The sequence below is a fragment of the Rhinolophus sinicus genome, chromosome 4, assembly GCF_057876585.1.
Source record: "Rhinolophus sinicus isolate RSI-liver-muscle chromosome 4, RSI-T2T, whole genome shotgun sequence".
NCBI classification, from domain to species: domain Eukaryota; kingdom Metazoa; phylum Chordata; class Mammalia; order Chiroptera; family Rhinolophidae; genus Rhinolophus; species Rhinolophus sinicus.
In genome coordinates this window covers 13,174,273-13,186,636 of record NC_142504.1, presented here as the reverse complement: position 1 = coordinate 13,186,636, position 12,364 = coordinate 13,174,273, and the positions used below count along the sequence as shown (strand labels likewise).

Genomic DNA, 12,364 nt, shown 5'->3' with positions numbered 1-12,364 from the left:
CGACCCGAGCAAGTCTGCTCTTGACCTAACCTTCTTATTCTGTGATCTTTCATTCTAGAAAGTTCTTAAACTGAAGGAATCCCCATTCTTTTCTCTGACAGAATAGCTAAGGTCAGCTCTGAATGCATCAGCTGCTGATGTGGGGTTCAGTGCATGGATTGTTTGTGTTCAATAGATGATATGGAAATCATCTGGTCACCCACAGAAATAATTGCTTTTCTGTTTTAGTACAAAGACACATGGCCTAAGTCGCTGCTGAAATTTTAGACACATGAGCCCAGGTTTGGGACTTGGCAAGAGAATGGGCCAGATGGGAACTGTTGCTTGACAAATTGAAAGTCTTTTGTTTTAGAATGAACCAAACCAGCTAATCTACAAAAAGAAGTGGCGGGGGGTGGGGGGGAGGCAGCTATATTGCAGGGCCCATTTTGATTTTTTCTTTTTCTTTTTGGCACAGACTACTGCTTACAGCAAAAAGCCTTCTGGGTTTATTAACACAATGATATCCCCAAAACCAAAACCTGCAAATGTAGCTTTGAGGGTCTTCTTGGAGTTCTTCTTTAAACTGTTATTGTAGTATTGAGTGTCTCTCTAGGGGACGCTATTTCATCCCAAGGCAACTTTATGGGTTTAAGAACAGATTAATCCAATGGCATATGCTCTTACCTTCTCTATTTAAATGGCTAACTGCTTTAGGGAAGCAAACCCAAACGAGTTGAGAAAAATGGAAGGCTGATTTCAGCAGGAGAATCAATACTGATTATTACTAGTTTGTTTTCTTAAAGTACTTTTATATGAAGGCCTAGCACAATTATTATAACCTACACGGGGGAGTGAAAAAATTGGTGATTTGCCTCAATTCATAAAGCAAGGTAATTCAGAGTAAGAAAATGCTTCCAGAAGTCCTGGTTTTTATTTCCCTACTAGAGCTGCAGGCCACATTTGATTTCTTTCATGCATTTTGAAACATTTGCTATCTGGTTGTTCTCTTCCAAAATGAATTCAAGGTGATTCTACTTATGTTCCCTTGGAAAGGATTTTTATTTAAAATATAGTCTGGTATTTGTGCATTTACTATATCAGCCAGTCTATCAATATGGAATCTTCAAGAGGGTTATGCATGTGCACCGCATGCGATTCACTCTTCTTTCTCCGGGTCAGCAATTCTTGACATTTTTTTAACCCAAAGACTCCCTTATGGAATCTGATGAAGGCTCTATACACTTTCAACAACATACACACACACACACACACACACACACACACACACACAGACGCAAACTTTTGTGTTAAAGAGAAACTATAACTGTTGCTTTGGCATCTGCCCTGATAAGATTGGGAAGCACAGAAGGTGCTAGAACTGGCTCCCTGAGGAAAAACAGGACTGGAAATAAAAGCATATTTGAGAATACCAAAAGTAGTTAACTAGTGAATAAAAAAATCAAGGTCGAGTCCTTCATTAAATTAAGTAATTAACTTTCTCAATAGAAGATAACAGAGAAACACTCAGAATAAAAAACTATCGTGCTGGAAGGCACTAGAGAACTAGTCCAACCGTCTTGTTTTACACTAGGTGGGTGAGGCTATTTGGGAAGCCAAACCCTATTATTCTCAACCCTCGGTTCTCGAGAGTTCCTCTTTTCAGCTGGGAACTTGCCCCATGAACTTCTGTTGCTTCTGTGGCCATTACACTTGTATTTAGTCCTTATCAGCATCATAGTTATGTGTACACGAACAAAACAGGAGGCTGATTGTTTTTCTCTATGGAGAATATTAATTGGCATTCATTTTCCAACTATAATATCGCTAAAAAACATACTTAACTAACACATTACATTAAGAAATATGTCCCTGTTGACATATAGCTTTAAATGATGATCGATGGTCACGGTTCTGTTTAGATTCCTGCATTTTTATATACCTCACCACACCAAGGGTCTCAGGTCCTATGCTTACAATGTATTGGTTTATTAATAAAGCACTTTGCTATCCACACACGATAAGGCCGCTGAAGTCACCTCTGTTAAATGGGACTTCGGTTATAGTCCGGGATCCCACCTATGCTGTTCAGAGCAGTGATCGGTGCTGTTTTATTGTGGTCCCTCATGGAAGCAAAGTTTATTGTGAAACGGTTTGGGGTGTGCCAAGTATTGTGGGCAGTTAGCTCTTTGCAATTGTAGAAACCCAAAGAACGGAATTCAAAGTGTTTTCTTAAGGAAGAGGCAAAGAACGCTTTGTGCCTGGGAAATGCCTAGAGAAGGTGACTGCCTAGGGCATAGCAGGGGAAGAAATGGAGACTAAAATCAACTTTTCCAAGACGGCCACAAAGTGGAATTTTTTCTTTCTTCCAGAAGTATAAGAAAGCAAAAGAATCCTGTATTGTTTTGTTCGAGATGTTTTCCTTATTTATTGTATCCTGGGTCACAGAAGAAAAGTGTGGCTAGATTCACTAAAACTTGGAGCTTGCCTCCATTTTCTAAGAATCATTGTCTACATAATCTGCAGCTGAGTTTCTCCTCGGGGGCAGGTGTCTACCAGGTTTAATTTCAGAAAAGTGTCACTTCTAGAATCCAAATGTAAATAACATGACATTTCATTTTGAGGCCAAAAATATCTGTATTCACTAGTCTTAGTTTACTTTTTCCCCTTTTCTTTTGATTTTTATTTGTTTTCCTTTGAACCAGGTGTTGCCTTATATATCCAAAAGTAACTTTTTTTTACACATGCTATTTTAAGCAGAGGGGGAGCTGGAGAAATCAAGGAAGGCTGTCTGAATTTAAATGCGCATAAAATCAGAGAGGAAAGAATTAGTGTTTAAGGCTAAAATAAATTGTCCTATAAATAAAGTTGTCCCACTGACCCTGGAACTGACAAGGGTCACGTTTGTCTTTGTCAGGGCCTCTTATCAATCACACTTATTTGGAGGTGGGAGGTACAATTTGCTTTCCTGAATGTTCTCAGATTTAAGAGCAATTTTCCTGTGCAATTAGTGATTTATTTACTATTAATGCTAATTTCTCAGATAGGTCTTTTTTATTTTGTAAAGTTTGGAGAAGAAAAAGAAAAGCTTTGGAGATGAGATTTTTAAAATTATTTTCTCATTTATGTTACTCAACATTTGATTGCTTATAATGTATTTTGCAAATGAATGCAGAAATAGGAGGTATCCCCTAAAACAATTTTCAAAACCAAATTTTTAATTAACTTCTAGAATCCCAAACTTACTTTTCTAGGTGATAAATACATGCTTGAAAAGCCAAGTTCATATAGAAAGTGTAGATACAACTTACTGACAGCAATGTTAAAACAACCTTTTCCGTGTGCATGTTTCATTAAAGTCTCCTACATGTGGGCTAGAATACCTGGCAGCCACAAATGAACGGAGCCCAGACAGAGGGTATTAAGTATCACAACTGTAAAATGGCTTATTGGAGATAGTGCTGTTTGTAGTTTACTTTTCTCAAGTGGAAGCACCTTGGAACCAACCATCTATTCTACATTTGTACTTGTAGGCAATGGTGCCAAGTACATTATTCTACAAAGCCGTGAACCTATCTTTATGAATTATTACACAAAGTGGAGATTTCGGGCACTTATCTAAGTAAATAAGAAACACACACACACACACACACACACACACACACACAATTCACGACCCCCTGGTACTGACGGGGATAAAAGTTTATAGACTGAAGTTAGCCAAACTAGTTAATAAACCCATCAAATTAATTCAATCATGGCTCCAAATCCATGGTCCCATGCCCCATGCCTCCCTGGGCTAACCTCATCCCATCAGCAAAGGACCAGCATTTGTACCACATGTTTCCATGCCTTCCGCTAAGAAGACATCAGGCACAGAGACGTGCTCTGTTGAACGATAGCCCATTTGGAACTTTTGGGGAATCCGATGGTCGATTAGTCAGCTTATTCTGAGGGCATTTCAGTGTGAAACCTCACGATTTTTCCTAATGCCTCACATTCACCTTTGCGTGTTGAAAGTCAATCTGAGCTTGTAGGATAGTGTGAAAATTATAATGACCACAAGTAAATATACTTGAGAGTTTAGTATGTGCTAGGCATTGTTCTGAGTGTTTTACATCTATAGCCTCATTTAATCCTCACAACAACTCAAAGAACTTGGTGCTGTTTTTATCCCCAATCTATAAGCAAAGTTGCTGGTGCTCTCAACTGGTTTGTTACCTGCCTAGAGTCACCCAGTAAGTGTAGCATGGAGGTTCCCACCCAAGCAACCTGGCACCAGCACCCACCTAAAGGGTATGCTCTTAATAGGATTCAGCTCTTGAGTCAAAACCTAGTCTCTTCAGAAAGCCCCTGGTAAATGTGAGGGTCAAATTAAAGGAAAGCTACACATTTTCAGGTGAATCCAATAATATTCTTAATGTCATTTGGTTGTAACAGAAGAGTTTGCCAGTATCATTGTTGAAAGTGCACGTGGCCATACGCTTGTACTCACTGGTCTTCTCCACATGGTTTTGATGTCTCTTTCCAGAATGAAGTGTCCATGTTGAAAAACGAGGTGGCGCAGCTGAAACAGTTGTTGTTAACGCATAAAGACTGCCCAATAACAGCCATGCAGAAAGAGTCGCAAGGGTATCTAAGTAAGTCATTGATGTTTTTTTTGCTTTTTTTAGTGTCCAATTTTTTTTTTTTGCCATGAATTTTGCATTGGATTTTATTGAAAGAGCAAAAACAAAGTGTAGATTGCACATCCAGGCAGATATCATGCTAGGATTCTGGATGGCTGCCAGACTATCCCACGGGGGTGGGGGTGGGGGGAATCTTCGTTTGGGAGCCTTATCCACCATCTCCTGATCATTTCTGCTAGACTTCCACTGGCATTTCACTTTGTAAAATCCTACCAAATTCCAGCTCGGCAGCCAGTAAGAAAATTGCCTGCTGGAGACAAGTTACCAGTGGGCTAGCAGTCTTCCAGAGAAATCCATGGGCTGGGAAACAGGAGTGGGGTGAATCACTTCCAGTGCCTCTGAGATATGCTGGGTATTACTCACTGGGCTGAAAAGCTAGCAACCTTGTCTCAGTTTATCAATATGTGAAGTGAATCCGTTTTTCTAGACCCCAGTTTCTGCACCTGGAATGTCAATATGTTGGTTGGATGCTAGTTGAGTAGGGGTTGGCGGGAGGAGCAGGGATTCATGGCTGAAGGTCAATTTATTTTCAAATAATTTTTTAGATTGAGCAACACAGATTCTCCCACCACATGTGAGTATTTTTCCACATTTGATCTATGGATGGCTATTTGAAAAGACAAGATGGGGACGTTCATACACCAAGACTCAAACACATCAAATCATTTTGCTCATGTAGAAAGCATGGCTTTGCTTGTAGCTATAAACTGGGAAGGCATAGCTTTGTGACTACAGTTTAAAGTTCTGAAATTAACCCCCAGGAGAAAATGTGTGAAACTCTTCTATTTCTAGTAAGCGGCTAGTAATATTTTTCTGAGTCGTCCACACGTCCAGCCAAGAAAGAGCTATATTGGTGTGTTTCTTCCTAGGTCCGGAGAGCAGCCCTCCTGCCAGCCCTGTCTCCGCCTGTTCTCAGCAGCAGGTTATCCAGCATAATACCATCACTACGTCCTCGGCTGTCAGTGAGGTCGTAGGAAGCTCCACCCTCAGCCAGCTCACCACTCACAGAACAGACCTGAATCCAATTCTTTAAAAATCAAGGGTCAGACCTTGCCTCCAAGAAGAGCTGCCGCATACCATGCGTCCTTTCTTTGAAGGGCATTTTTAGAATTCACTCAGACCTGGAAGACGCCTCAGTTCTTCAAAGACTGGCTTTCGTTTTTATAGTTATTATGGAAATGTTGTCTTTTATACTTAGTTATATAAGAAAAAAAAAGGGAGTTATGCAATTAATATCTATCAGCTTGGGAAATGCTTTGGTGCTTTTCTCCAATTTTCTGGTACCAGTTCCTTGTTTATAAACTGAACTCTCTGTATATAGTCATGGTTTCATTCTTATCAGTCCAACCCTTTGCCTGAGACATTGAATCTTGTTAAACCGCAGCTTTTAGCCAAAATGAGGCTTATTTACATGGCAACAGATGCAAGGTAACTGGGTAAGAAATCTGATGACATCATAACACCTGTTGAGTTTGTGCTGTGATGTCACCAGAATCCCAGATGAACACAGAGCCTTTTCCACTTTTTTTCTCTTACTATAAAAGATGATAAGATCCATTGATATCCAAATACAACCACCAAACATCTCACCACCTCTCCTGCTCTTATTGGTCCACTTCCTCGAATACCCAATTTTCCTCTCCGTTTCCACTCTTTCCTGGGCTCCCCGTTTACTCTTCACTTACTTTCTCCTGTTTTACTTTCCCCCCTTTAGCATTGCATGTAAAGAAGAAACTAATGTTTAAAGAAAAAAAAAAAAAAAAAGCGAACGTCAGAAATGTGGACCTAGCCAGTGCTTCTCTCTCACCCTTGACCCAGAGCTGGAGTTCATTCAACTCTTGCGTTTTACAAACTAGTGACCAGGAGACATTTAATGTGCCTGATTTAATGTTTTTAATAATCAGAGCAAACAAAAGGTGGCTTAGCCATAGGGGTAGCCCTGTTGAATGCCAGCTGTGGAGACACTAGCGAAGGGAGCTTTGTAAGCCTCAGTCGTGAAAAGTCCAAATTATGATGTGAGGCGATAACATCACACCCTCGAATTACAACCGGTTTTAAATGGCCTGTCTATGTCAGAAAGCCATGGACTATATAATAATTCAGAAGGGCTCTATTCACTACACAGATTACATTGTTCAATCATCAGCTGCTAATAGCCTGATTTATTGGTGTTTTTTTTTTCTTCTTAAGCCTATGGAACCAGCTTTGCTGCTCTGGTGGGTAAAAGTAGACCAGCTACTGGAGGAACAAAGAGAGAAAGAAAACCTAATGTTCCGTTGGGGTGCTTTCATCCCTCCCATGACAGCTAAAGCACTCTTTGGCCGCTGAAAGGACCCCATGAATATGGCTAGTCCACTCTTCTGAATAATTCTGATTTACATTTTCAACAACTTTCGTGGACTTGCCCATTATACAAAGCAGATACTTCCAAACCACAGTTGTGCCTCCTTGAAACAAGCCATTCTACTGCGCTAATGTTTTAATATCACATCTCACAAATAACAGGGGCTAATGTTTCTCTCTAGCAGTCTAGACAGGTGCTGGTGTTTCATCTCCATTTGAATGCTTGACCTCCTAACGTGTGTGTGTGTGTGTGTGTGTGTGTGTGTGTGTGTGTGTGTGTGTATTCTCATGGGATTTAAAAGAATCGTATTTTACAAAGGTGTAGCTTTTATAAGAGTTCAGAAAAGGGAAGGATGTGGGTTTTTTTCTCTCACTATAGTATAAGAATCTATTTTGGAGAAAAAAAAGAAAATATGAGGGTCATGAAGCATGATTTTTATAACTAGTTTCAGTTTTATCTACTAACTTACTTTTTGAATCAATATTTATCAACAATCTTTTCATGTATGCAGTGCTTTCAAAAGAAAGTTTGGAGTATCCAGTAAAACTCATGACTTGGATATATGGTCTAAAAATCAAAACAAAAGCAAAAAGAAAAAAAAAAAAAAAGAAAAAATGCAAACGAAAAGGATTTTCTATTATATTTTAGACAAACATATCATTTTTTAAGTATTTTAAATACTGAATTCATAGTTGTTTTGTCTTGTTTTGAATCCTAGCAGTAACAGCTGAATGGTTTAACCTACCTGGCTTCCTAAGAAATGTTTAAGATTTAGCTAAACAAGAAGTTAACATTCTTATCCCTATTTTGAAATGAAAAATAATTTTTTATAACTCCTATTTAGGACTATCTACGTGTCCCCCTGAAAAGGAAAAAGAGCTAATTGAAATGTTTACTTGTTTGGGTTTTTTAATTTTTTAATTTTATTTTTTGCTTTCAGTAAACAAAAATGTTTCTCTTTTTTACTGTATGCATAGCACTTAATGAAATGGATTTTTAAAAAATCCACTGGTAATACCAGACTGTCCGGGGAGTGGGTTGTCACTAAAATTATCGTTTACTGCTGTTCCATCTCTTGATTGAAATATTTAGTTGTTAAACCCAAAGCCTCTGCAGTTAAGAACTTGCCTGAGTTTTCTTAATTCAGCAACTTGACAGTTTGACTGATGTGCATTATATATAGCTCAATTATGTCTGTTTTTTATGCTAAGTAGGCAAACCAACCACACACGTTAACAAACGGGCCTCAACATATAATTAGAATAAACTGTATTCTTGTTATACTCAGGGCCTTTAGGTATGTTCCTTGGCAGTATGGAAATACACAGTAAATGGAAGATACGAGCTAGTTAGTTGTCAGAGGCCCCTGAAATCCCAAGCAGAAAGGCTCACTGGTCAGATATAACATTCAGCTTATCAATTTATGTATTTCCCTTGAAGGTCCAGCCCTCTCCAGACCATGGAATAATCAGTCCTCCTTCACGCCTACACTTTTTGCTAATCCTGGAAAACATTTTCCTTCCACCCCATTCTCCTCTCCCACTGAATGACTAGGTCACCCATCCATATTTCCACAAATCAGTTGTAATGACCTTCAGAACACCCAGCCTGAGGAGCGCAGGTCTCTGTAGCACTGCCTCTCTTCGATCATGTGTGGTACTTTTGTTGGCAGGATCTGCCTCTGAAGTCACTGCCAGCCTACCTGGAAATTTCTACAACACCTTCCCTACCTTATGTGACGGGAGTTAACAATTTACATAGGTCTACCTGGTAGTGTTTCTACCAGGTGAAACCTCATCTAAACTGAAGCATCCACATCTTAATTTTTTTCTCAGCACAGGCCAGGACAGGTATGGGGAAAATCCTAGCCATGGCTGCATACTCACGTCAGGTCGGATGTCTTCCCTTTATACTCCCACTCAGTTCTCTCCTACCTCTGCTTCAGTGTATGCAAGTCACAGTCTTAACACAGCCTGTGGGAGACAGATGAGCAGTGCGAGCTGTCACACTGCCTGCGTTCTTACAATGAGGGTGACTTCCTTTGAGCAAATGCTCTTGGGAGCCTATCCGGTCAATGAAATAAAATACAACGCATGTTCTGATTAGAGGGGCATCAACGGTGAATGTCAGGTGGTTGTTGCCTGCTCGCTAAATAAATTGTAGTGTGTTAGTTAAGTTCGTCGTTAAAATCTTAAACTAGCTTCGGTAAAAGACCAGACTTTGGCTGGGGTCAGGGGACGTGAGGGTGGGGGGTTAAACATCAGTAACTGCTATAAAACTAGCCATCCAGTTAGGAGAGAATGTGCTTCTTTCTGGTTAATAGAAACCATCTAAGAAAATATATATGTATGTATGTATGTATACAGTGGAATTCAAGGACCAAAGCAAAATTTGAACAGGAATCTATTAATTTAGAATTTTATAAGATATTTATTAATAAATGTTATTTTTAAACATTCCATTTGAACAGTATTCTTCTGTAGGATCTACTTGTTTTTGAAGTATTAGTTCATAATAAACTACTCTAGTTATGTGTATCTTCATTTTTCAGGGTTTCAAATGGCTGTTCTCCATCATTTGGTGGAAATGTTTGCTTAGATCTCCGTGCGTAGAAATTTCAAGGATTTTTATTGCTCTGTGAGTTATTTTTTTAATTTGTGCTTTTAACAGTTTTTTTTTAAAAAAAACACATTTATTTCTTTTTCATGTTTAAAGTAAGCTCTTTCCTTTAGGAAGCAGAGTTCAGCTAAAGGGAATCAGTAACTGTAACTGGAACCGCTTTCTTGTAAAAGTGTAAAAACAACTTCATCTCTGCTTCTCTCCACCCCACCCCGATTCCCTAGAATGCCTTGCACTATTCAGCTTCCTTAGTGCTCTTTTTGTCCCTTCTCAAACAATGTGCCGTAGCTTTAAGCCATTCCAGCTCCATTATGCAGTATATCTGAGAAGAAAAAGGAAATAACCCATTTAAATTTGAATAAAACCGTGCCTATGCGAACTGTAGCATTTAGAACCTCTCTTCTGCTTGAAATAATTTATATTTTAAAATTGCACTTTAGCGTTTTTTGATCCCTTTCTCTTGTTCTCTTTCGAACCTCCTCCCTGTCTTCAGCCTTCCCTCTCCAAAACCCCCGCCCTTTCTCCGAGGCTCTGAGCTGCATCATTTAAAATACAGACTATTTGGTACATTCATGCGCGTTCATTAGTAGCGTAGTGAAGACGTGTTTCTCACATCAGCCTAGATGAAGCCTGCTACGAGAATGCCAACGAGACGAGCCAGTTTATAACCTTTATCTCTTTATCCATAGCATGTTTTGAAAATGTTATATATGCAACAGATGTGAGGCAGCAGCTAAGCTACACTTAAGAATTTTCTGTCTCATCCTTCAAACCAAAGTGTCCTGAATGAGCCAGGAGACTTATTCTTTTGTGCACCGTGGTGGCCATTGGGCTGTGGTTCTAGCCATGATCTCTCGAGGCTGCTGAAATGACAGTGGCCCGCTGTATTTCATTCCTAGGTCTCAAAAATACAACGTTGCCTTGTAACATAACTAGGGACAGCACCTGTATTTCACAATTACAACCTGAGAAAGGACAAGAAGACACTGAAGCAATAAACTCACAAGTAAAATCCCACACCAAAACAAAGAAATGAAAAGAAAGAAAAAAAAACAACAACAACAAACCCTAGCTCATCATGTTGTGAAAATGAAAAAGTGTATGTCCATTCAAAATATTTTACTATTTCTTGTGGAGTTTTTCAGTGATGTAATGCTTATAGCCAAATTGCTTAAAGAGTGTTTATATATTTTTTTCCTTATAAATTGTCTATTTTTAAAAAAACAAAAAAAACAAAGACTATTTAACCACAAGTTGAAGAGGGGGGTAAGGCCAAATTGCCAGCATTTGTTAAAAGATTAATATTCTTAAGTGGCAGTCTGATACCTTTCCAAGTTTATCATCAGAGGGGAATCAATAATTGTCAACTATTATATTTAGACCAACTTGCAATATCTAGCTCATTAGAAGTCAGGATTTAGAAAGCTCCTCTTAAGCCATTTAAGATTTTCTTACATTGAGTTTCATATTATAGACCTTTATAGAATTTTTTTTTAACAGAATCATGTTAGCCTCAGGATTTAGAATGTGGAACCTGAATAAAGTAGCTTTAAATACATCCTTAAAATCTGATGCACAATAAGCTAGCTAGACTCTAGTTTGCTCCTTTAGAAAACCAATGCTATAGACACTACAGGACGTAATGAAAGGTATCAGCAGTGCTAACGTGGACGGGCGTTCAGACAAAGGACCCTTCCCAACAAGCCCGCCAATAACAAAGAAGACTTACTTACCCTCTTTCCTTCTACCTTCCACTAAAATCACACCTGCCTCATAGAGAAAGGAGTTCTGCCTTTGAGGTTTGTCTTGGAGAAAAGATAAGCTTGAAATGTTCTCCCTAGAGAGGACATGGGGTTTGGGGTCTTCTGGAAAGGCCCAGAAAAATGGCTCCGCTCAAACACAATATTCCAGGACAATTGGAATATAAATACTGTCCAAAAATAGGGTGAAAAGAAAAAATGTTTAGCATTGTATAAAGTGTTAACTAAAGAAATCCCATAAAAGGTGCTGTCACTTTAAGTTCTAGACTGGGGGGTTGTTTGTAACTGTAAACAGCAAAGCATTTGTGTTTGTTTGTCTGTTTGTAAAGCAACCACCTTCCTTACTGGAAGGAGAAAAAAAAATTGGGGGTACATACCTGTAAATATTTGCTGCAGCATTTAATATGTTTAATTTTATGTTAAGCTTTTTGTTGCATCGTGAACATATTATTGTTACCAATGGACATTGAGTTCATTAAGACTGTTCAACTAGGTCAGATTTTTACATCTCTTTCTAGCAAGAAGAGACAAGATTTTGTGCATTTGTACAAATGTTAATAATATCACTGCAATTCCAATATAATAAAGCACTCAAATGCAAATAACATATGTAACTGTTGTATGATGAAATTTGGGTTTGGGGATTAATGACATCCATTCTATACAAGGTCTCCTTCATGCCTTGTAAACCAAGACTTACTCTTTCAGGGTCACCATTATCTAAGGACAAAAGGAGGTGAGATTTTCTCCTTCCCAGACCATCACTGCATTCTCCCCATTGCCTGCCTCTTCCATCCAATTTTCCAACGGAGGCCACTAGTCTAACACATTCACAGTGGGTTGGCCACACAATTAAACTTAACTTTGGGGTTAGTAGATTTTCACCATCAAGAAATACAGCCAGCATAAATTCTTGTTCGAGTAAGTCTAGGAACCAAGAATCACATATTCTACTTGGGCAATCAAGTCCTGGA

General features: G+C 38.9%; 1 protein-coding gene across 3 annotated transcripts in view; it reads left to right on the top strand.

Annotated features, from left to right (window-relative positions):
• The window catches only part of CREB5 (cAMP responsive element binding protein 5), a 379,499-nt gene extending 367,500 nt beyond the window's left edge, over positions 1 to 11,999 (top strand). For all 3 annotated transcript variants that reach the window (XM_019726163.3, XM_088797678.1, XM_019726166.3), the window contains 2 exons: positions 4,511 to 4,619; positions 5,537 to 11,999. In XM_019726163.3, coding sequence (XP_019581722.2) covers positions 4,511 to 4,619; positions 5,537 to 5,700 — 273 coding nt within the window. In that variant the 3' untranslated portion in view covers positions 5,701 to 11,999. The remainder of the gene's footprint in view (positions 1 to 4,510; positions 4,620 to 5,536) is intronic.
• Positions 12,000 to 12,364: the final 365 nt, after the last annotated feature.